We start from the raw sequence: 26,062 nt of genomic DNA, 5'->3' as shown, positions 1-26,062 counted from the left end.
ATATTACATGAGTGCAAACGTAATTGTGGTTTTTTGCATTGTTGAAATTTGCTGTTTGATGTTGGGATACATTTTTAATGTGATTATGTTATACATAATTTTAATGTGCATTTCTCACTTTATTTTTTGATAATGATTTATTACTTGCTGTTTATTTTATATTTACATTAGACTATGGAAATAATGTTAGGCAAAAAGCAGATTTGAGCTATTTTCTTATTTGAGTTCAAAATGGGTTGCAAAGCAGCAGAGACAGCTTGCAACATGAGTAACGCACTTGACCCAGGAACTGCTAACGAATGTACAGTGCAGTAGTGGTTTTGCAAAGTTTTGCAAAGGAGATGAGAGCCTTGAAGATGAGCGTAGCAGCCAGCCATCAAAAGTTGACAACGACCAATTGGAAGGATCATCAAAGCTGATCCTCTTAAAACTACCCAAGAAGTTGCTGAAGAACTCAATGTCAGCCACGCTGTGGTCGTTCAACATTGAAGCAAATTAGAAAGGTAAAAAAGCCTAATTAATAAGAGGGTGCCTCATGAGCTGACTTAAAAAAAAATCATCATTTTGAAGTGTTGTCTTGTTCTTCGCAACAACAACCATTTCTGGATCGGACTGTGACATGTGACGAAAAGTGGATTTTATATGACAGCCAGTGACAAACAACCAGCTCAGTGGCTGGACCAAGAAACAGCTCTAAAGCACTTCCCAAAGCCAAATTTGTACCAAAAAAAGGTCCTGGTCACTGTTCAGTGGTCTACTGCTGGTCCGATCCACTACAGCTTTCTGAATCCCAGCCAAACCATTACATCTGAGGAGTATGCTCAGCAAATCGGTGAGATGCACTGAAATCTGCATTTTGCAGGGACAACTTTTTGCAAGGAAAATGCTTCCATAGCCAGCAGGATGCAGAAAATGCCCCCCAAGAGTCTGTTGAATGCTGTAGCATGGGTTTTTACAGGAGGAAGCAAGCATTTTTCATTGGCAAAAATGTGTTGATTGTAGTGGTTCCTATTTTGATTAATAGAGATATGTTTGAGCCTAATTATAATGATTTAAAAATCACAGTCCGAAACCGCAGTTACGTTTGCACCAACCTAATAATTTTAGTTAACATTCGTCATCTCATATAGATCCAACACTAAAGAAATTAAAAAAATGTTTTTTTCTCATGAGGAGAGCTCTTAGGATTTACTCTCAACAGCTTTCATATATAGCATACAGCAGTGTTAATGACATTTATTGTTATTGGTCCCTTTATTCTGCTCCCTTTTATTGAAAAAATGTCTTTTAAGAACTGCCTTTACTTGCTATCTTCACTCTCCCTGTCCTTTCTTGAACCTACAAGCAGACTGCCCTTGTCAAGGTCACCAGTGACTTCCATGCCACTAAAATCCAGTGGTCCCATCCAGGAGTCCCACCTCTGGGTATATCCCCAAAAGGGGTGGAAGCAGGGACTTGAAGAGATATGTGTACGATGTGAAGTAATATTCATCAGGGTCAAAAGGTGAAACAACTTCAGGGTTCATTAATAGGTGAAAGGATAAACAAGATGTATATCCAGATAGTGGAATATTATTCAGCCTTAAGAAGGAAGGAAATTCAGCTGCAACGTGGCTGAATCTTGAAGACATGCTAAGTGAAATAAGTCTGATACAGATGGACAAGTATGGTATGATTCTACTTATACGAGGTACCTAGAATAGTCAAATTCACAAAGACAGAAAATAGAATGGTGGTTTCCAGGGACTGGGGGAGAGGGGAGTGGGGAATTCTTATTTAATAGGTACAGAGTTTCATTTGGAAGATGATAAAGTTATGGAGGTAGATGGTGGTGATGGTAACATAACAGCGTGAATATATTTGCCCCTGAACTGTATACTTAAAAGCAGTTGAAAAATGGTAAATTTTATGTGTGTTTTGCCACACAACACACGTACACACACACAGGCCCAAAGCCCAAAGTCCATTCTCATCCTTACCTTCCGTAGCCTCTTGGCTGTGTTTGACACAGTGAATCATTGACACTTTCTTTTAAAAAAGAAACCCAAGTGTTTTTTGGTGATAGACTTCACATACCATGAAATCCATCCATTTAAAGTGTATGATTCAAGGGTTTTTAGCATATGCACAGAGTTATGCAGTCAACATCACAACAAATTTTAGAACATCTCTGTCACCCCCTAAAAATCTCTGTACTCATTAACAGTCATGCACCATCCCCCCCCACCAACTTAATCCTACCCGATAACCCTTGGCCATCACGGATCTGTCTATAGATTTGCCTACATTGCACATTTTATCTAAATGGAATCATAACAACATGTGATATGCAGTGGCTGGCTTCTTTCACTTAGTATAATGTTATCAAGATTCTTAGATGTTTTATCATGTATCTGTACTTCATTGTCTTCTGTTGCTAAATAATATCCCATTGTGTGGATAAACTGTGTTTTAGTGATCCATTCATCCATTGACAGACATTTGGGTGGTTTACACTATTTTGGCTACTATGAATAATGCTGCTATGAACATTTGTGTATGTGTTTTTGTGTGGACATGTCTTTTCGTTTCTCACATTCTCACCTTCTTAAAAGACATTTTCACTTACCTTCTGACGCACCATTCTCTAAAAATCTGCTGGTAATTTAAAATCTGTTATTTACTCTTCGAAAAGGAGGGTTGGTCTGGACTTAGGGAACCATTGAAGAATCATCTTGTTGCTTTCAAATTCAATGTCAGAATTTTAGTTTAAAGTACATTAATTTTTTCCCTTCCCCAGGTAAAAGGGCATGACTCTAATTGTAAGCCCTGTTATAGAAATGAGTTTTCAAAATTTCTTAGCACTTGCTTTTCTGAAAGAAAAACAATGGGCAAGCTTCTTGGCCATTTCTTTGCCTCTTAGCTCATGATAAAGGCAAAGGGCCAGATTCTATTTTAAACAGTCTTATAGGGCACAGTGAAGGCTTTAAAATCCTCATCAGAGCTTTTAAAGATGTGAAAGGTTAATAGATGTGAACTTAAAAAGTTCTGTATACTTTTGAGTTTTTGAGAATTTTAATCACTCACATGTAGAAAGCTCCACTGTGGTCTTTTTTTTTTTTAAACATTTGGCTGTTTGGTAAGTGATTTTTGCATTGTCATTTTAATTTTTGTTGTTTTGCTTTGTTTTTATTTGTTTAAATGTGGTGTCTTAAATATCCCTTGTATTTACTGCTCTGGAATGAATTACATTATGAAAATCTATGTTTAAGTAAAACTCACATTTTAAGGAGTACAGTGGATTGAATGATGGTCCCTAAAATAATCTATCCATATCCTAACCTCTGGAACCTGTGAAGGTGACTTTATTTGGAGAAAAGGTTTTTGCAAATATCTCCAGATGAGATCTGGCTTCCCAGGTGGCACAGCGTAAAGAATCTGCCTACCAGTGCAGGAGACATAAGAGACTCCTCCTATGTGGGTTCGATTCTTGGGTCGGAACGATCCCTTGGAGAAGGAACTGGCAATGCACTCCAATATTCTTGCCTGGAGAATCCCATGGACAGAGGAGCCTGGTGGGCTACTGTCCCTGGGGTCACAAAGAGTCGGACAGGACTGAGCACGCATGCATGGCATGGCCAGGTGAGGTCATCCTGGACTGGGTCCTAAACTCCAAGGTCAGCTTTTAAGAGACCGAAGGAGAGGAGACTGGGCAACTCCTATGTAGATGGAGGCAGAGATTGCGTTTTTACAGCCACAGGTGAAGGAACCCCTGGAGACTGTAGAAGCTGGAAGGGGCGAGGAAAGGGTCTTCCTTAGAGCTTATGGAGAGTGCGTGGCCCTGCCGATGCCTTCATTTTGGGCTCATCCCCCAGAATTGTTAGAGAATGAATTTCTGTAGTTTTAAGTCACCGAATTTGGTAACTTTCGGGCAGCCTTGGAAACATACAGAGACAGAGCTAGTTTAATGGTTTTACAGAAGGAGAACTTTTGGAGTAGCAGAGGGATTCATTTTTTTGTTCTTTGAATCACCTGAGGCCCACCTGCGGTGGGGGGACAGAATCTCTTAGGTGGTGAGTGTACAGTCCACTGCTGCCTGCCCGGCCCCCACCTCAGTCCCTGTCATTCCCCGGAGCTATTTGGTTCTGCTTTTTCACTGCCAAGCCCGTAGCCTGAAAGCTCCTCGCTCCCCTCCTGTTAGATAATTGCCAATTTCCTGGGCAGTCTCTTCTTTCTACTGGACTGAGAGGTTTGATCCAGTGCATCAACATGGTACTTCCCTCGTCACCTGGCTTGGACAGGGGTCCCAATTTCAAAATGTAAAACCATTCTGGTTATATGGAAAAAAAAAGTGAATTGGTGCAGCCATCATGGAAACCAGTACGGAGGCTTCTCAAAAAAAAACCCCAAAAAACCAAAAAATAAGAAAACTACCATGTGACCCAGCAATTCCACTCCTACATATATATCTGAAAAAAACAAAAACACTGGCTCAAAAAGGTGCATGCGCCTCAGTGTTCAAAGCAGCATTGTTTACAATTGCCAAGATATGGAAGCAACCTAAGCGTCCATTGACAGAAGAGTGGATAAAGATGTGGTGCATATATACAATGGAATATTACTCAGCCATAAAAAGAATGAAATTTTGCCATTAGCAGTAACATGGATGGCCCTGGAGATCATTATGCTTAGTGAAATAAGTCAGAGAATGACAAGTACTGTATGATATCACTTACTTGTGGAATCTAAATAATACAGCCAACTAGTGAATATAATAAGCAGACTTACAGGTCAAGAGAACAGATTAGTGGTTGCTAGTTGGGGAGGGGGCAAAACAGAGGTGGAGGAATGGAAAGAACCAACTACTGGGTGTAAAATAGGGTACAAGGATGTATTGTGCAACAGGGGGAATATAGTCAGCATTTTGTAATAACTGTAAATGGGGTGTAACCTTTAAAAATTATATTAAAAAAATTAAAAAAACAACCACCTCACACTAAACAGGGTACAAACAAAGTTCAAGGTATGAGGCAGCATGAAGTGGTGGCCAAATGCTCTTCCACCCAGGTCCAGGAAATCACTGCCACAGCACTGAGAAACTAGTGATGCCAGATCTGACTTTTAAAAAGAAATTGGTAATCTGGATTTGCCTATACATTTCCTGATTTTCAAATAAGGCAACTAATTCACAGTAAAACAAAACATCACCTCAAATACAAGCAACAAAAATGTGTGTTTGTATGCAAACCAAACAAAAACATACCTGTAGGCCCCACTGGTCCATGCATTCTATCTTGTGAGAACTCTGTCTTCAGAAGGAAAGGTGGTGGGGTAGATCACTCCCCTATATCTCTTACATCTTTGGGGCTCTCTAGGAATCTCCATTTCCTAAATAGTAGGAAATATTAACAGAAGGGTCATCAAAGGTCCATACAGTCAAAGTTATGGTTTTTCCAGTAGACATGTATGGATGTGAGAGTTGAACCGTTGAACCGTGAAGAAGGCTGAGCACCCAGGAATTGATGCTTTCGAACTGTGGTGCTGCAGAAGACTCTTGAGAATCACTTAGACAGCAAGGAGATCAAACCAGTCAATCGTAAAGGAAATCAACCCTGAATATTAATTGGATGGACTGATGCTGAAGCTGAAACTCCAATACTTTGGCTACCTGATGCAACTTTGGCTACTCATTGGAAGAGACCCTGATGCTGGGAAAGATTCAGGGCAAGAGGAGAAGGGGGTGACAGAGTATGAAATGGTTGGATGGCATCGCCAGCTCAGTGAACGTGAGTTTCAGCAAATTCCAGGAGATGGTTAAGGAAAGGGAAGCCTGGCATGCTGCAGTTCATGGGGTCACAAAGAATTGGACACAAATTAGCCTCTGAGCAATGTCTACTGAGTTGGCCTTGCTTAACTGAACAATCCAGAGACAGTGTAACATGTTAAATATTTTATTCACATTGTTTATAAACTGTATCCACCTGGGAAACACATGAATCAAAAAAATAGATTATTTTACAGTCATTCACATTTTTAAAAAACAAGTTACTTTTGATGTGAAACTCTAAGGTGGAGGCCTTCAGTCCATCTTGTGGTTCAGTGCCTCATCACATGAAGCTTCCTGCTCTGGGGAAGGGGTCCTGGGGGCAGTCCGCCTAGCCGGGGTCACTAATGGTTCACCGACCAGTGACTGATGAGAAAACATCAGTGCAGAGCGTTCACTGGTGTAAATCCACCGTCACTGTTTTTGTCAAAGAAATATGCGTTTTAGAGCTTGTATACCCATCAGGTAGGAAAACAAAACAAGAGACTCATAGTTTAATTGGCTATTACAGAGCCATCAGGAAATTCCTGGCTCTACAAAGGTTTAATGTCTTGCCCACAGACAGAATCAGTGAATTATGATTTTACTGTGTTGACAGCTTGGACCGTAGAAACATCAGTGGTTTGGAAATTGATGCAAGTGTCTGTTGATTAACTCTTTGCACATCTGATGCTCCCTACCCTGGAGAAGAGGGGGAATAAATTCAGTAAGAATTAAGAATGTGCCTAATTTTAAGTGTGTTAGCCCGGATAGATGGCCATGGGGGTTTTGCTAAAAAGATATTCTGGTTAAGAAAGTTACTATGCTAAATCCAATTATGTATCAGCTTGATGGCTTAGCTCTTTTACCAATTAAGAAACTTTACTATGGAATTTGACTTTAATGATTTAAAATCTGTTTATCTTATCACATCTCACCCCCTCCTACTATGTTAACTACAAACTAATCACTTTTTTTTTTTTCTTTGTGAGCTGCCACAGTTACCTATGTGAAAACTTTGGAGCCTTTGGAGTGGGAGCACCGGATGAGCCTCTAAGTGGCAGAATTGGATCCTTTTTCTCTGAGCAGCACTGATGGCCCTGGGCTTTGTGGTTCTGCAACTCTTCACTAGGGAAGTGATGTTTGATTAGGGTACCACAAAAGGTCATTCCCTCCTCCCCTTGGGTTTAAAAAAAAAAAAGAATTGCTTAAGGGTTGCGGCCGTTACTCCCAAATAGACAACAACAACTCTGAATCCAAACATAAGCTGAGATGCGGAGAAATTTTATCAGCACGGTGGCAGGTGTTTTTTTTTTTTTAAAGGACTTTCCAATGTCTATTGCAATCTATTGTTTGAAAAGACAGAAATCCATTAAATGAGCTGGATGATGGAGCAGATCATAGCTTGTCTTCCTGCCATCCATGTGCGTTTTTTCCAAATTTGTACACTAATCTTCGGTCAACCCGTTCCAAAATTCCGGTTTTATAGTAGTACCTGCGAAGACAGCAGAAGAGAAACATGGGGAGGCTTCACACCGAGAGAAAAAAACAACACAAGTACTCCCCTCATTCCTCTCAGGTGACGAGGCCAGTCCTGGTTACCCTGGTATTTTCACACCCTCTTATCAACTTACACTTAAACCTTTCCCAGACATCTTGAAGACTGAACCTCACCACATGCAGTTCAAAATGTGTGTGTGTGTGTGATGGCCTCAGAGTGATCCCCGGGGAACATTGCCAAGAAAGGCAAGGATGGCGTGTCAGTTTACAAACCCTAATCCCACCTGAAACTAAGACCCAAAGTGTGGCCTCATGACCTTTTGGTTATCAGGCAAAAAGACCTGTGTAATTTTCTATGGGTGTGCTATTGTTTCAGTCGTGTCTGACTCTTCTGCAATCCTGTGGGCTGTAGCCCGCCAGGCTCTTCTGTCCATGGGATTCTCCAGGCAAGAATACTGGGATGGGTTGCCATGCCGTCCTCCAGGGGATCTTCCTGACCCCGGGATCAAACCAGCATCTCTTACGTCCCCTACATTGGCAAAGCGGGTTCTTCACCACTAGCGCCACCCGGGAAGCCCAATTTTCTACGGCTGACCATTATATGTAACTGTGGCGGCAGACTCATGGCATTTCGTACTGTTCACTTACCTCAGAGCTCTGCTCAGCTTTTCATATGTCATTCTGTCATTTTTCTTCCTTTGTCCCCACATCTTTGCCAGGGCTTCTGATTTAACCACCCGAAAAATACCTTGTTCCCTATCTTCCCATTCCAGAATGCCACAGTTTTCCTCAGGAGATAGAAGCAGATCTCGCACAAACTCCCATAGATGAGAACTCTGGAGGCCTTTAGGGAAGCAAAAAAAAAAAGTGAAAAAATTAAAAAAAATTTTTTTGAGTCATACAGCTTCTTATGAAAGCATGAGAATTGCTCCTTCATGGAGTTATGTCCCAAAGTTATGACCGAGCACTCTACTTGGAGACTTACTGAGCTGTGAAATGTTCTCTTCTGCTAAAACAATTACAAAACACCCACAGAGACACCAAATTTACGGCGACCAGTGACATTGGTTCACGAAGCTTCCCTGCTCTATGGAACTCCCGACCAATTCTTATGAAATTAATGGCATGGCATTCGAATGATGCTTTCATTCTTCTTTCTGACAAGCAGTATGGTTCTACTGAGGCCCCATAGCTACATCCATCTGGCTGGACTAATCCTACAGCTGTGTTTCTCATGAAGAACTGGTATTTCTCTGTTCCATTGTATCGTAGTTAAAACTGACTCTGGAGCCTGGGTTTGGGTCCTGAATTTACCTCTTCTTGCTCTGTAACCAAATCTCTCTAGTTACTGTCTCTCTCAAATGGGTTAGTAAGAGTACCTATCGCATAGCACAGGTTAGAGGATCATGATTTAATGTGTTAAATGGTTAGATCCAAGCCCAGCAGGATTGACCTTGTGGATCTGTCTCAGTGCTGGGAAAGCTAACAGAATTGCTATTATCCTGGAGTATCTTTGAGAGAAGGATCCACAATAGACCAGGAGAGAAAACCCTTGTTTAAAGATTCAATCTGGCTAAAACATTTACTTACTTTAATTCTCCTATTACCATTTCCAAGGGAAAAGAAAAATTTGCTAACACTTATAAAAGTAACCATCAGTTTCTCTGCTGTCTTGTTTGGGAAATAACTATTCCTGCTCAAACACTGGGTCTCAAAGCTTATTGAAGTAGATAAAGTTGTCTCATGAATGGTTTCAAGAAATTAGCAATGACAAATGACATCAGTACACTTACTTGTTCGACTATGACTGTGACAGTCTTGACTTTTGATGCCACCTGTTTTCAAGCAACTGGAATCAGCATCTGCAACAGAGTGATTTACAGCTGCAGGAAGAAATCTAGAGGCCACATTCTGACCTTAAGTCATAAAAAATGAGCAGCTATTAACAGGACACTTTCGTGGTAGGAGACAGTTGGTGTTCTGGGGATAATTAATAGGTTTCAGGAGAATTTGTATTCAACACTGGGGCCCAACTGTGTGTCAGATTCCAGGCTCTGAGCTGGAAATAGAAAATGAACAAGGCAGACTTGGTCCTTGCTCAGGTAGAGGCTGAGGACTATAGGGCAAGGAAAATACAAGTGAAACACAAATCGCCTCTGTTGTAAGTGTTATGAAGGAACGAGGCATTAGACAGAGAATGGAGGCAGGCGAAAGCCCCTGCTGCATCTAGATGGGGTGGCCAGGGCAGGTCTCCTGGAGGGGACACATTCATGCTAATATCAGGAGGTGGGAGAGGGGTTCAGAGGGGAGGAGCAGCAGTACAAAGCCAAGAGGACCGCAGGCTGCTAGGGATGGCGGGAGGTGTTGCCTCAGGGGCAGCGGGCTGCTGACAAGTCACGTGGGCACCTGGTAAGGGCGAGGGATTTTATTCAACCAGTGAAGACTTAGGACTTTGACAAGATCCACACTTTAAGAAGATCCCTCTGGCTAGCATGTGGAGAACAGACCAGAAGGGACACAGAGAAAAGCAAAGAGACTAAAGCTTATGAAGAGCAGAAAGCAAAGCATGACATCAATGCAGGGTTAGATTAGAACTCAGGGTGTAGCAGTCTGAGACAGGGGTTTTGTTTCATAATTATGTAATAACCTAAATGGGAAAAGAATTTGAAAAAGGAGAGATACATGCATAGGTATAACTGAGTCACTTTGCTGAAAACAACATTGTTTATCAACTATACACCAACATAAAATAAAAAATCTGGCCTTCTATTTAGAAGCCACAGCTACAGGTTTCTAGCATGGGGGGGGGGGGTCCTTCTCCTGTGAGCAGGTAGAGTTTGCGGTTCCCACACCTCCAATGTGGGCGGTGAACGGAGCCCAGAATTCACGCTCTGAGACTCCCAAGGCTGGCAGGAAGACGTCACAGCCCAGGTCATGGCTGGGTCCAACGGCCAGCTCTGCAAGTGGAGTCTTGGAAGAGGATCCTCCACCCCTCTCCTCTCACTTTCCTTCCCCCTCCCATCCCCACCTCCCTTCTCCAGGGTCTGCCCTCCCCCTCCTCAAACGCAGGACGTGGATGCCTTGCATATTATGCAAGCCTCCCATGCAGAGCTCTGCCCAAATTGCCTGTTTGTATGTGAATAATAAATGTTGTTTGAGTCACAAAAATAAAATTAAAAAAAAAAAAGTGTATACGATTAAAATCTGAAAGGTGGCAGCAGACCACCCCCTCCCCACCCCCACATCGCCTCGCTCCCTCCACTCCAGCCGCAGTGGCCTCCCACCTCTTTCTGAAACTCACAGGCACCTCCTGCCTCGGGGCACGTGCTCCCTTGGCCCCGAGTGCTCTTCCCTGGGGTGTCCACGGGCTCACGCTCTCACCTCCATCTTTGCTCAAAGTCACCGTTTCAGGGAGGCCCTCTCTGACTGCTTGAGCTGGAAGTGCACACACTCATCCTACTCAACACCCCACGTCCTAGTTCTATTTTTTGCTGCCGTATATGTCACCATGGAACATATTATGTATTTATTTTGTTCACTGGCTGACTCTCCCCACTAGAGGGCAGGGGTTTGTGTTCCCATGTGTATCCCCAGAACCTAGCACAGTGCAGGGCATACAGTAGGTGCTCAATAAGTGCTGTGGCACAGTCATGTACTGTACTGCACTATTCTCACCATCCCTGCTGTAGGGAGGCGATGCTGTAACTCCTGCACGACAAAATAAGTATGCTGGCCAGGGAGGGAACGGTGTCCCGTGCACCACACCACTGCCCAGGACGGCTGGCCCCAGTGACCGTGGGTCTTGTCACTCTGAGGGGTGACAGCCTTCAGGGCTGCCCTGTGGTCTCCCGGACAGAGGCTGCCATGTTAGTCAGGCCGTTAACACCCAGACCTCCGCTCGGTTCTCCAGGTTTATCTCTTGCTGCTCCTCAACTCCATCCCTCCTCTTGGGTCAGATGGTCCCAATAGGGCTTGACTCTCTCCTGCCTCAGGGCCTTTGCACAGGCTCCCTGCCTCCCACTTCCACCCAACTGACTCTGTTTTCACAAAACTCTTCAGGAAGTCTTCTTGGAACCTACCCTTCCCTGTCCCACAGCCCCTGTGTGTTCCTCAGTGTCCAGCACTGGTCCCACCATCCCTTGACTGTAAAGGTCCACCTCGACTATAGGTCACCTGAACTGACAGCTGATATTCATGGAAAGTGGAAAGTGTTAGCCGCTCAGTCGTGTCCGACTCTTTTCGACCCCGTGAACTACAGCCTGCTAGGTTCCTCTCTCCATGGGGATCGCCAGGCAAGAATACTGGAGTGGGTTGCCATTCCCTTCTCTAGGGGATCTTCCTGACCCAGGGATCGAACCTGAGTTCCTGCACTGCAAGCAGTTGAGTGCTTACTAAATGCCGAGTGCTTACTAAATGCCAAGTTCTTGGTGAGGGCTTCACAGACAGTATCTCATTTCATCTTTGCCAAAACCCTTTGAGGTATTATTGCTTTTTCACTTTATTGAGGAGCAACTGAAGCCCAGAGAGTTTAAGAGTTTCACCCAGAGAGGTGGAGCCAGGACTCAGACCTAAAGCAGTTCTGTTCCAAAGCGGATGTTCACAACTACTGCTTCAGCGTGTCTCTCATGGCAAGTGTTCAACAGATACTTAATGAATAGTTATTAAAGTCTGTTCAACATCTGCTGTAGCCAGGTGGTCACCCAATCTCACCCACCCTTATGATGCATGTTTCTTACTTTGCCCACTTTACATATAAGAAGACAGAGGTTTCTCACTGGAGGTCCCTCACTCACAGGCTCCTGAGGGACCACACGAAACAGGTCCCAGTCTCTCCTCTCAGGGGACTTAGACCCAAGTGGGAGGGAACAGCCAGTGAACAAACCCATATTGGTGATAAATGCAGTGGAGAAAGATGCAGTAGTAGTGTGACAGGATCGAGGCAGTGGTGAAGGGGCTGAGCGACACTGCAATCATAACAAGAGCCAACAGAGAAAGCTCTTGGACAAGAAGACAGCTGAGCAGGATGGAGCGAGCCCTGGAGACGTTTAGGGGGCCTGCCTAACAGCGGAGCTGAGATCACGTCTAATTTTCTGGCATCGGAGCCCTTGGCTCAAGTAACTGCAGCACATCGTTCACTGGAACGAACAATGACATGAACGTGTGACTTCAGTGTTCGGGGTCCCTTTGGCCTCCCCTCTGCTATTTCCTACGTTACAGCTTAGGAGTGTATCACTGTGGGAAAATAGGCCTGAGCGCACAGGCCAAACCACAACGAACGCTCAGGAGAGATCAGCTGACAGTGGAGATGCTGCCAAATGGAGAGAGGTGAACTCAGGTGAGCAGGGCTGATGGTCAGTTGATCAAAACGGAGAAAGGTTTCACCCTCCTCTCAGATCCGGTGCCATGCTCTGCGGCATCGCCCGCAGAGCAGACCTGGCCTTTGTTTTAATTTAATCTTTCAGGAAGAGAGAAAACAAACGGAGCGGTCAAGATAAACAAAGGTGAACTATTAGCTAGACAACAGCTTTCACTGAAAGGCCCAAATGGCAAGAACAGGTGGAAGAGAGTCACGCTTTTAATTCTTAAGATTTCTCCCATGTGCTTTGGACAGAAGCTATGTGGCTGGATGGGATGGATGCAGGATTGATCAGCAAGAGGCGGGGTGGGTGGGACGGTGGGCGTTTCCACCTGTGGGTCTTTTCAGAGATAACCAGTCCTGCTGTATCCATTCCTACTTCTCAGCGGTGGATTTGGCGGTCATCAAGGGTCAGCTAGGCTGGAGGCCCTCTTGGCTGGGGGTGGGGATAGAGGGGCTGAAACCATCACTGGGTGGCCACGTTGAGGGAGGTTCCCACATCCAAAGCTCCCCAAGGCGGCAGCAGGAGCAGCAGCAAGGTGAACCCCACTCCCACCCCCAGCTTCTCTGCAGAGGTCCGCAGCATCTGAGGGTCGCTCTCCCTGCCTCACAGTGACCTTTATCTTGAATGTATCCCTGCAGTGGGGCTGTGCCTGACACGGGCCAATGGGAACAGGACCCAGGCTATCTGTTGTCTGTGGGATTTGGAGAGGTTTGCTTGCCTTGAAACTGGAGACTGGTAAAGTGTGGCCAGAGGATATGTTCCCTGTCATTGACTGAAATCACGCTCACTGTCCTCCAGAAGCTGGGATAGAGACTGGAGGGGCAGTGTCTACACTGAACTTGTCACACACACGTCCCCAAGAGACCATCCATCCAGTCACAACGCCTGCATCTCGGGCCAGCACAGGAGGTTCCCGGCAGCAAGGCTGGGCCTGCAGGCTTGGTTCACTGGCTCTTCTGCGGCGGGAGTGGGGCAGGGCTGGGGAGAGGAGAGAACAAGTGGAGAAGGGCTGGGGTGCATCCCTTGGGCCCCTTCTGACGGTTTCCTAGCTTGCTGGGTGTAAGTCAAATATCCCTTGTTTTCTGAATCATTGTGGCACTGGGCCCAGACTTAGAGGAATCCTGAGTCCCAGGTCTCAACTGAGTGGACAGCAAAGTGAGCACAAGGGTCTGGGGGCATGTGTGCGTGCATGTGTGTGCACCTGTGGACGTGTGGTACAGAGCGCAGTGTATAAGAGCATAGACCTTGAGGAGATGAGTTGGAATCTCAGTTCTGCAATGACTTGTGACTTGTGAGTTCCAGCACTTCCAGTTTCCTCAGCAGCAAATGGAGATAATGCTACTATCTAGTGAAGTTACTCATTGGTAGAGATGTGGATGGACCAAGAGACTATCACACAGAGTGAAGTAAGTCAGAAAGAGGAAAACAAATGTCATATATTAACACATACGTGTAGAATCTAGAAAACTAGTATAGATGATCTTATTTGCAAAACAAAAATAGAGACACAGATGTAGGGATCAAACATATGGATACCAAAGGAGGAAAGTGGGGGATGGGATGAATTGGGAGATTGGGATCGACATACATACACCATTGATACTAAATGTAAAATAAATAACTAATGAGGGGCTATTGTACAGTTCAGGGAACCCTACTCAGTGCTCTGTGGTGACCTAAAGGGGAAGGAAATCCAAAATAAAAGAGGGGATGCATGTCTACATATAGAGGATTCACTTTGTGGTACAGTAGAAACTAACATAGCACTGTAAAGCTACTATACTCCAATAAAAATTAAAAAATAAAAATAAATAGTGAAATTATGATGAGGATTGTGGTGTTGGAGAAGACTCTTGAGAGTCTCTTGGACTGCAAGGAGATCAAACCAGTCAATCCTAAAGGAAGTCAGTCCTGAATATTCATTGGAAGGACTGGTGCTGAAGCGGAAGTTCCAATACTTTGGCCACCTGATGGGAAGAACTGACTCACTGGAAAAGACCCTGATACTGGAAAAGATTTAAGGCGGGAGGAGAAGGGGATGACAGAGGATGAAATGATTGGATGGCATCACCGACTTGATGGACATGAATTTGAGCAAGCTCTGGGAGTTGGTGATGGACAGGGAAGCCTGTCATGCTGCAATCCATGGGGATGCAAAGAGTTGGACATGACTGAGAGACTGAACTGAACTGAAATAACTTAATGTACATAGGATACTTGACTTGGCAGCATGCTGGGCATGTAGTAAGGCTTCACAAATGGCCACCATAGCTATTAATTTAATCTTATAGTTATTGAAGATGAATGGGAACATTGCCTGAAGCCCCTGGATGCCACTTTGTCCCAGTTGGTCAAGCCCCCAGACCAGGACCTTTGCATGGGTCTCAGTAACCAAGACCAACCTTCATCATCATTAGCTTTAAAAATTGAAAGCTCCAAAAGTTCCGTTTCCTAAACCTTCTCCATCTGCGGAAGTGAAACCATGAGGGTTAACTTTCAGTCGACAAGGCCATTTGAGATCCTCCATTGCCTTATAATTATAAATGTGATCTGCTTAATGAGCTCCGATTTTTAGACATTATCAACCACAAGGCCTCTAATGGTTGGTAATTTGTAATTATGATTTTTACTGCTAATGGGTACCAGTATTTGGAGTAAATATTCTGCTGGCATAGGTTAGGCACTTTATACGCACTGTTACCTGAACTCATCATGACCCAGTGAGGGTCCGACTATTTTATAGACAAAGAAACTGGGTCTGGGGGAGGATGAAACAGCCACAGACCCAAGCCCCATGCCCTGTCCACCATGCTTTGCCCCCCATCTTCTCTTGGTCTCCCACTGTTTCGGGTTATCAGCCTTTGCGTGAAGTCCTACAAGGACCATCAAGCCCACGTGCACTACAACCGCCATGGCACAACAGTATGAACTTGGTTACTCACAGTCTTTGAGGGTGGCCTTGGTCTCATCAGGATCATTAAAAAAGGAGTAACCTGGGGAAGAAAAAGAAATCCATTAACCATGGCACACAACCCTGGTTTCTGCGGCCAGGCCAGAAGGGGAGGTGCTGGGGAGAAGGCGGGTGATTTTATCCTCTGCGAGGTAGTTTTATTTCAGAAGGAAACTTGGAGACCACCTGGCCCTTATAGGTCCTGGCTCGGGGTCGGGAGGCCTGAGCTCTGCGCTGGTCTGAGTCATTGACCCTTGTGCAGACTTACCAGTCACCCAGCCTCCAGGCTTGTGTTCCTTCCTGGCAACATGTGACAAAACCACCCGGACCACCCTATTGGCTCTGCCTATGATCTGGGATGTGACTTGCTGGTCAAGAATGGACACAGGAGGCCTAAAGAAACCCGACGTGACGATTCAAAGAGGAGTCTGCAGACTGGTGTTCTCCTCTGAAGGGTGGGGTGGGTTGGGGCTGGATCAGGACTTTCAGATCACGTTTTCACGCGGCACCACAGGCCGGAGGACATCCATTTTCTGACGTGGCATCCAATGTGAGGGCCAGTTTCTGTTTACTGAGAAGACGGGAACGGGGCACAGCTGTGACTGCTGACTCCTAGGGCCGCTGGTTCTCGGAATGACTGGTTCTGGTCAGCCATGCACTGTCCCTTCTTCCCAAGAACAGGCGGGGTTGCCGAGGGATCTTCCTCTCCTGTGCTGGGGAGCCGCCTTCTTCCTCCTCCCTTCCCACCGACCCCATCCTCAGGGACCAGGGTCCCTCTGATTCTGGGCCCTTAAATCCCACTGCAGTACCTGTGGAGCCAGACCACACACTGGGCATAGAGCCCCCCTTTGACTCCTCTCCCTGCCAAAACTTGGTCTGTGTTCTTTTCTGTCAGAGCCCTAATCTATGGGGTCAGATAAGGCCTAAACTGGCCTTCTCAAGTGGTGCTAGAGGTAAGGAATCCACCTGCCAATGCAGGAGACATGAGATGTGAGTTCGAAACCTGGGTCGGGAAGATGGCTTGGTGGAGAGCATGCAACCCACTCCTGTATTCTTGCCTGGAGAATCCCATGGACAGGGGAGCCTGGCAGGCTACAGTCTACAGTGTTGCACAGAGTCAGACACGACTGAAGTGACTTAGCATGCATATACGCATGCAAGGGCTAACTAGGTAATAACCAGTTTAACATATAACTTATAGTTCAAACAGGGACTCTTCTGAGAGTGAAAAACAGGATAACAGGTGAAGACACTATGTCCTGGGCAGATTGGGACACTGGAAACTTTGGTCACAGTACCTGCATTTCAATACACTGTACACATTCCTGCCCAAGGAACATTAAATAGAGATCTGAGAACAGAGCAGGCTGATGGAGTAATCTCACTGCTCAACATAATAACCACCCTGGCCTGCAGGCTGCCTGAAAGTCCATCACTGGGGGTGGCTTTGGGGCTCCTAGGATCCTTTATAATAAGAAAAGGCAACTTGTGGCCTGTTTAAAAACCAGCTGGTTTTTCACGTATCCATTTTGCACAGACTTTGAGGTCATGGGACCAGGGACAGGAACGTTTTGATGTAATAACTGCCTGGAACAGAAGGGCCCCAGAGGGGAGATCCCAGCACAGGACCTGCAGGGGCCTGGAGACAAACCTGATTGACTTGACCTTTGACTGAGTCTGGCAGTGCCAAGCTGCATCTTCTCCTAGGATGGGATACTCTTCTCTGTGGTTCTGGGATTTTTGTTCAAGGCTGATCCCTTGGGAGGGTTCCGAACAGAGCCTACCTCCTCCCTGAGATTTTGTGATTTGCTCAGATTTGCCTTGTTTCGAGGAAGGCTCATTCCATGCAGACCACTGATCCTGGTAGGTCACTGGCACTGGCAATAGACAAGTACGGACTGGAAATCAAGGGACAGCAGGTCTGTTTGTCCCTTCCTTGCCCTCAAGAGGCCATGGTTCCTAGGGCAGAAGCCAAGCAGTGCCTGAGGGCCCCCGTCCTGGGCTTTTGTTCCCTTAGGCACTCATGATGGGGGAGATCAAGGTGGGGGCAAAGAATCTTAGAACTGGAAGGTCCTCTTCGGGTTTCTGGCCACATAGGAATCCCTGTCACAGCACCTCCATCAAGTAAGGGACCCTTAGGTTGCTTGGTTACCTCCAGTGATGGGGAGCTTCCTACCTATGATAACTTTGAAACAGCCTTTTTATTATTTTTTATTTTTTTTTTTTTTGGAGTTTATTTTTTATTTTTTTTTCAGTGGGTTTTGTCATACATTGATATGAATCAGCCATAGAGTTACATGTATTCCCCATATTTTTTAATTTGATTTTTATTTTTTTTAAACACCAAAAACATTTTGTATTGGAGCATGACTGATAAAAAATGTTGTTATCGTTTCAGGTGAACAGCGAAGGGACTTGACCATCCATGAAACAAAAGAAGGTGACTTTAGAAATGTCTCCTTAAATTGAGCTGAAATGTGTTTCCTTTATTTCTTAAATTATTTTTGCTTCTTGGTTATACTCATGATGACAAAAGCAGGTGTCATTCACTGTATTTGCTTCCTTAACTGCTTGTGCCAGGTAATGTTTCACTGAATCCTGTCAAGAAGGCTGAGGATGTGTGTATCATTACCCCAGCCTAGAGGTGAGACAATGGAGATTCACAGAGGTTTAACCATGTGCCAGAGGTCCTGTGGCTCTGATGTATTAGAGCCAGGGTAGGAACAAAGGTCTTTCTGATCTCGCAGCCCTTGCTTGGTGCTGACTTTCCATGAATCAGCCTTGTTTTCTGTGTGACCCTGGAGAAGTTACTTGGGACCTCAGTCCCTTTATCTGCGATATGGGGAAACAGAATTATATGTTCTCAAAAGGCCTTTCCAGATTTTAAAAAAACCTGTCCATATACATTCTACTCTTTCAGGGCATGTTGTGTGCATGTTAAGTCTCTCCAGTTGTGTCTGACTCTGCACAGCCCCATGGACTGTAGCCCACCAGGCTGCTCTCTCCATGGGATTCTCCGGGCAAGAATACTGGAGTGGGTTGCCATGCCCTCCTCCAGGGGATCTTCCCAACCCAAGGACTGAACTCCCATCTCTCATGTCTCCTGTATAGGCAAGAGTGTTCTTTACCACTAACATCACCTGGGAAGCCCCTTTCAGAGCATGAAGTGAAAGTCGCTCAGTCGTGTCCGACTCATTGTGACCCCATGGACTATACAGTCCATGGAATTCTCCAGGCCAGGATACTGAAGTGGGTATAATACTGGAGTGGGTAATCTATCCCTTCTCCAGGGAATCTTCCCGACCCAGGGGTCGAACTGGGGTCTCCCTTATTGCAGGCAGATTCTTGACCAACAGCTATCAGGGAAGACCCCCTTTCAGGGCAAGTGATGTGTTAAATAAAGATAGTGGCGCCGCCTTGTGGCCATTTGATCCTTGACCATTAGGAATGTGATGAAAGGAAAGTGCAATTAGATAAGCCTCCCTGGAAACAGGGAAGGTAAAGGGTCTAGTTAATTTTCTTCCACTGCTTAATGAAAGGTTAACCCGAAGTCTCTTTCTGTTCACTTTTTATGGCTACCAGTCTTTATGAACATAATATTTTGTTGTATCAGCCTGGTTCCTAGGCAATCCCTGGAGATGTTTTAGTTTTCTTTTTCTTTCTTTATTTTTTGAAAAAAATGGACTCAACTTACTCTCTTGGTACTCACTCTATTTTACCTCCAATCTCTGATTCTAGTGTGCTAGAGATTCTAGGTATGGAAAGACCTGGTTAGTAGAGGATCTGGGTTACCAGTTGCGGTTAATAAAACATCACCATGTGAGTCCTGTGGTGGGGCAGGACCTCAGAGGTCATTTGGTCCCAATCCCGAGCCCCTGTCCTTGAGGCCCCATGCTCTGGACACTGACCTTGTGAGCGGATGCTCTGGAGGATAAAGTATAGATACTCCCCGCAGACGCCGGCAGCCTCCATGAACTCCTCCTGCGTCATGCCACACAGCTGTAGGCCACTGATGTTGAAATGGCAGAAAGAGATGCAGTTGGCGTCCAGCTTGTACTGGTCACAGCAGAACTGGAGCCATTCCCAGACGTGGCGCTTCGTCCAGTACTCGGGGTGGACGGACGTCCAGTAGGAGTCGCAAGCTGCACCAGGAAGAGACAAGTGAGGGATGGCAGCTGGGAGAGGATTAGAAGCCCCTCAAAGGAGGCTCTGGTTTTGTTAACATTCTCATCCTCTGTCCGGTGAGTCAAAGGGGCCTCCAGTCCTGGGGTGTTTTCCTGGGACTCTAGTAACCTTCTATCCTGCAGTGAAAACCATAGGCATCCTGTGTGTAGACTTATCGGCAGAAGAGAGAATGAGAGGGGTGAGAAACCTGATTATGGCTTGGGGGTACCTTGGAGAGGGGGGTCACTAGGGGAGAAGGAAAGAAAAAGGCCATTCAGGTATTTGGTTTCAGACAACATGACATCAAGAGTACAGACTTTAGAGCCTGACAAGCCTGGGTTTTAATCCCCGTTCCAAGTCTTTCTACTTGGGCAAGGTCCACAGATATTTAAGCCTCAGTTTCCTTATCTGTAAAATGGGGATAATATGCTCCACTCACAGGGCTGTTTTGGAGTTTGTGGTTAATGTATATAGACTATATGGAGCATTATCGATCAATACTTATTAAATACCTGTGGTGTGCCAGGCACCATTTGAAGCTGATTTGATTCCCTCTGCTTTTATGGACAGCTGCCCCACACTGGCTACTGGTTTGTGTGTTGTCTCTGGCCGTCTTGGGTTGCTGAGATGTTGCCCAAGTGTTTGGCAGACCATGGATCACCAGAGCAGGCGTCTCTAGGGGTTGGGGGAGGTGGAAGTATTGGTTGTATTGCTGTTCTTGTGTTTTTGGTGGTGTTTTGAGGAATTTCTATCCCAAGGCCAGATCCCCTTCATTCCTTCATTGAAGCCCCCTATGCTCCCAGACAGAGGTGGGCACCATCCGGTCCCAGAGGCTGAGAGGTGGCTGTGCCTGACCCAGGGGCTCAGATGGGTGCTCAACAGACTGTCCCAATGCCAGGAGAAACTAAAAGGTTGACAGATCAGGTGTGGAAGAGGTGAGGGACCAGGTTCTTGGTCAGGAACTTTGACAAATCTTGCAATTATCATGGTACTCATTCATTCATTTGTTCATTCATTCAAAAAGCTTCAATTTTCTCATCAGTAAAATGGGGATAATGATAGTCCCTATATCATATGGTCATTCTGTGGATTAAATAGTTAATACATATAAAAGTACTTAGAAAAGAGTCTAGAAGATTTTTTAATGCTATTATTAAGATAAAGGTCCATATAGTCAAAGCTATGGTGGTTATCCAGTAGTTATGTACAAATGTGAGAGTTGGACCATAAAGAAGGTTGAGCACCAAAGAATTTATGTTTTTGAACTGTGGTGCTGGAGGAGACACTTGAGAGTCCCTTCACAGCAAGGAGATCAAACCAGTCAATCCTAAAGGAAATCAACCCTGAATATTCATTGGAAGGACTGATGTTAAAGTTGAAGCTCCAATACTTTGGCCACCTGAGGTGACAAGCTGACTCATGGAAAAGACCCTGATGCTGGGAAAGAGTGAGGGCAGGAGCAGAAGGCAGGTGACAGAGAGTAAGAAGGTTGGATGGCATCATCGACTCAACGGACAAGAGTTTGAGTTAACTCCAGGGGACAGTGAAGGACAGGGAAGCCTGGTGTGCTGCAGTTCATGGGGTGGCAGAGAAATGGACACAACTTTGCGACTTAACAACAACAAAGATTATCACTGAACACCTACTATGTATGAAACAACAAATTGCGAGCTAAGGATTTATGATGAATAGGAGGTTTGGTTCCTGTCCCCCGGGAGGTCGCAGGTGAGAAACCTGAGGGTCACAGAGGACCTGCTGAATGTCTCACAGCCAGTGGTGGGCAGAGTTGGGATATGAACCCCAGTCTAAACTCGAAAGCCAGTGCTCTTCCCGTTCTATCATGCTGATGTTCAGAGGTCAGGACAGAGAAGCGATGAAACACGGAAGGAGAATTGGGGGCCGGAGGAGAGCCAGAGAGAAGGAGAGGGCTGAGGAGAAAGGAGCGGGCAGAATCAGGCAGAGGTGACTGGTGTACGCTGTGTGGATGACAGAGTGTCTCTCACGAGTTAGACCCCACAGTAAACGGCAGCGAGGCTGTTATGATTCTCCCTTTAAAGGATGAATTTGCTGCCACTGTCCCCAAATGAACTGTGGCAATTCTAATATCAGGCAGGAGATGGCTTCTCTGCCCCTAAGCACCCATTTGTGTTGGTCAGGCTGCTATGTGCCCTGACCTACACTAGCTCTGCTTCCTCAAATCCTCTCACATGGGTAATAGGAAGAAACTGAGGCTCCCCTTAACTCAGAGCCCTTCCAGAAACCTCTTTTCCTACCATGAAGTGGATTGAGATCAAACTTAACGTTAGGTTTGTTATAGACTCGGGTCTTTGGACTCTTTTAATCAATAGAAATTGATAAGAGGCCAGACCAGGAATTCAGGCAAGGCTTTCTTATTTTGTGCTGCAGCACGACGGAATGAGAACAAGAAACAGGTGTCCCTGCTAGATGCTGGAGGAGGGTCAACCTGGTCTCTTAAGTGGGGTGAGGGAGGGGGCGAATTGGTGGGTCAGGTTGGAGGGGTGGTTTAGGTGGTCTGCCACCACTCCTCCCTTGGAGGAGCTGAGCCCAGGGATCACGCACGGTGCCTCAGAAATGGTGGTTAGGTTTTGGCCTTTTTGCATTTTATTGTTTACCATTTAGGGCTTCCCTGGTGGCTCAGGCAGTAAAGCATCCCCCTGCAATGCAGGAGACACGGCTTTGATCCCTGGGTCGGGAAGATCCCCTGGAGAAGAGAATGGCTACCCACTCGTTTTCTTGCCTAAAAAATTCCGTGGACAGAGGGGCCTGGGGGGCTTGGGTTGCAGTCCATGGGGTCACAAAGAGTCAGACAGCACTGAACGACTTTCACTTTCCCATTTGCCCCAAGTATGCATGCCTGCAGTTACTTTTAGTCCCTTAATAGCTTTTTTTTTTTTTTGTATTTTATGTTGGAGATGTTTGTCTGGGTATAAGCACTAGAGCAAAGGGTCCCAGATCTTAGGTTTATTTAGGTTTTTAATCAGAGTTGATACCTGGCCAAGATGGCGGAGGCTGATGTTCCTGGATGAGGAGAGACCCCGGTCAGTCGTGGGGTGGGGCTCCAGGGGAAAATCTCTGGTGGCCTTGTCCCATCTAGCCTGTTTCCCTGTGCTGAGCTCTGGCTGGAGAAAACCCGGGGCCTCGCCTCCCTGGTATTCCCATGAGAGACTGTCATGAACCTTGCAATTCTTCCGCCCCAGTCCTGAGCTGAGCCCCGCCGCGGGTACCTATCTAGTGGAGGACACACTTTCTTTCTTTCCAAGGGAAGTGTTCGCCAAGTCTCCAGGCCCCTCCCCGCGCCTCACCTCCACCCCCGTGTTATTTTCTTTGGCTCTGGGAGATGGCCATGGCCATGTTATTTCTGGAGGCCAGCGAGGCCTGAAGGATTCAGAGAAGTGCCATGGACACTGGGAAGGTATCGCTGGCTCCGCCTTCTTCCCCTGGCTCGGTCTGCTCCGGAGCGCCCCACAGAGCGGGCTTTGTGTGGCTCCCGCCCCGGAGGGAGGCCAGGCCCGGGGCCAACATGGCGGCTCTCGCCACCGGCTGAGTGCCTCCCGCGGCCCCCAGAGTGGAGAGAGAAGGGGCTGTTGTCGGCCCTGTGGAGGGCGAAGAGCCGAGATGGTGGGAAGGCTTTTGGTTGTGGGGTGTTTGTGCCATCCTGTCTTCCTCCTCCTCACTCCGTCCGAACCCACCCCTCCCTCAGCATTGCCTCCGGCCCCAGGTCTTTTCTCAGGCACTTCTGGTCACTTGGGATGGCACAACCTGTCTTCTAATTCCTGCTCATCCTCAAGAGCACAACTCACTGCCCCTCTGAGGGAGGCCCGCCCTCCTCACCCCGACTCAGGGGTCCTCCTGTCACCTCCCTCCTCGGGGTCAGCGCAGCTTTGTTCAAGCTGAGTCGGGTGGGCTGGGAGCTGGCCTGGCCCCCTGTGGGTGCTTGGGGAGTGAAATGACCAGCCTGGGGCCCGATAGCTATTGTCATCACTTCACAGGGAGGAAAGTGAAGGCCTAGGAGGTTACGCGACTCTGCTAAAGCCGCATGGCTGGTCAGTAAGGGAATTAGGCCCCGGCTAAACTCTTCCATCTTTGCACGTGGGAAGTTTGCATCATATTTGCCTCCCTCTTCTAGGTTGACAGGGACCAAACTGGACACACAGGCTAAACAATTTGGATGAAGGTATATACATAGAAGGGGCTTCCCAGGTGGTGCCGTGGTCAAGAATCTGCCTGTCAATGCAGCAGAAGTAAGAGATGTGGGTTCAATCCCTGGATGGAGAAGATCTCCTGAAGTAGGAAATGGCAACTCCCTCCAGTATTCTTGCCTGGAAAATTCCATGGACAGAGGAGCCTGGAAGGCTATAGTCCATGGAATCTCAAAGAGTCAGACACAACTGAATGACTGGGCATGCATGCACATATATATATATAATAAATATAATTAAAATATATGTACATAGTTTACATAAATACTTATATAGTACAGTGTATGTATGTGTATTTATATATTTTATGTTTCACATATATATTTATATATATATATAACCTAGGTTTGAAAAATCAGAGGAAGGATAGAGAGACTGCTGATAACACTGTTTGAATGACATGAGGATCATTTTACTACTTGGAAGAAATGAACCCAGAGAAAATAAAAGACAGGGTAATTCACCCAGAGAATATATTATCTTCAACAGGTTGTACTGTCTGGAAATTTAAAGTGTTTTCCTCAACATGTGTACCATTCACAAAATAATCTAGACTTTATAGAGAAACTGTGCCACGAGGCACTTCTGCCTATGTTTACCAGCTGAGGACAGATGACATCCCATGTCTGGTAGACTTAATCCAAAGGTCCCCAGGCCATGATTACACAGCAGGCTTGGCCAGCTCCTTTGAAGTTGGAACTAGGTCAGGACACCTGTTTAAAGGGTTAGCTGCAGTGGGAAGAAGACTTATGGGGCTAAAGGGAGTTTTCAGCAATTCTGCGGTGACGTTCTCAGAGACGATGCTATTAACCTGGGATGCATTCAAATTCAGAGGGAAGGCTTAAGCTTTTAGAGCTGGGCTAGTGCACTCAGATGCCCACAGGGTCAGCAGGTGATGCCCATGCCCAAAAGTGGCCCCCGAAGGGGACAGTGAGAATGGGCAAGTTCATGCCAAGTGCACAGTTGTGGCCCAGCTCTGCTACTTGGCTGTTGCCAGGCAGGAAGGTAGGCCCTGTGTTGCCAGGCCCAGATTGTTATGTGAAATCTCACAATTTTTAAGTGCTGACTTATTTAGTTTTTAAAAATCACTCCTGGGGTAGTTAGAACTCTTCCACAGGCTGGCTCCCTCCTGGTGATGACTTTTGAGGGAGAACTTCACAAGCTTCTGGATAGTTGTCTCCTTCCAGACTATTGTTTAGAGTGGGCATGCTAAGATTTTATTTATTTTTATTGAAGTATAGTTGATTTACAATGCTATGCTAATCTATGAAAGTGAGAGTGTTAGTTGCTCATTGTGTCCAACTCTTCCTGATCCCATGGCCTATAACCCTCTGTTCATGGAATTCTCCAGGCAAGAATACTGGAATGGGTTGCCATTCCCTTCTCCAGGGTCTCTTCCTGACCTAGGGATTGAACCCAGCTCTCCTTCATTGCAGGCAGATTCTTTACCATCAGCTGCCGGGGAAACCCAAAGTGACTCAGTTTTGCATATATACACATTCTTTTAAAAATATTCTTTTCCATCTTGGTTTATCCTAGGAGATTGGACATAGTTTCTTGTGCATACAGTATGATCTTGTTTATCCATTGTAAATAGTTTGGGGAGGGAGAGGGATGGACTGGGAATTTGGGGTTGGTTGAGGCAGAATTTTTACTTTTTATTTTTAGCTGAATAGTATTTTCTTCAAATTGAAATTTGTCTGGAAAAAAGCAGTGCTGCTCTGCTGGGAGTTAAGGGGAAGGTACTAGATGGCTTCCCCTTCTTAGCACCAGAAGACTCCTTGAAAAATTACTATTCTGGAGCTTGTTATTTGAATTATCCCTTAAAACTGAAAGTGTGTGTTATCTAACACTTAGGGGGCCTGCCTCCTAGAATTTGTGAGCAAAACGGGAATAATAGGATCTACCTCTCCATGCTGTTAAAAAGATTAAGTGAATCAATGCATGTAAAGTACTTGGAACAGGATAGGCAGAGAGTAAGTGCTTATTCAATGTCATTAATGTTAAATATTAACATGTACTTAATATCAGGGTCACCCCATACCACTATGTTAATTGCATTTCCTCCACTTGTTAGCTGTGCAAT

General features: G+C 45.8%; 1 protein-coding gene across 1 annotated transcript in view; it reads right to left on the bottom strand.

Annotated features, from left to right (window-relative positions):
• Positions 1–5,914: 5,914 nt before the first annotated feature.
• ELF5 (E74 like ETS transcription factor 5) overlaps positions 5,915–26,062 on the bottom strand; it is a 30,098-nt gene continuing 9,950 nt past the window's right edge. Inside the window, exons 3-7 of the mRNA XM_065944733.1 lie at positions 19,501–19,734; positions 15,585–15,635; positions 9,076–9,144; positions 7,931–8,126; positions 5,915–7,277 (exon numbers count right to left, since the gene is read on the bottom strand). Of these exons, the coding sequence (XP_065800805.1) occupies positions 7,181–7,277; positions 7,931–8,126; positions 9,076–9,144; positions 15,585–15,635; positions 19,501–19,734 (647 nt within the window). The 3' untranslated portion in view covers positions 5,915–7,180. The remainder of the gene's footprint in view (positions 7,278–7,930; positions 8,127–9,075; positions 9,145–15,584; positions 15,636–19,500; positions 19,735–26,062) is intronic.

The sequence above is a fragment of the Muntiacus reevesi genome, chromosome 9 (assembly GCF_963930625.1).
Source record: "Muntiacus reevesi chromosome 9, mMunRee1.1, whole genome shotgun sequence".
Classification (NCBI taxonomy): Eukaryota; Metazoa; Chordata; class Mammalia; order Artiodactyla; family Cervidae; genus Muntiacus; species Muntiacus reevesi.
The sequence above is the reverse complement of the archived record's forward strand: the minus strand, read 5'-3'. Positions and strand labels throughout refer to the sequence as shown.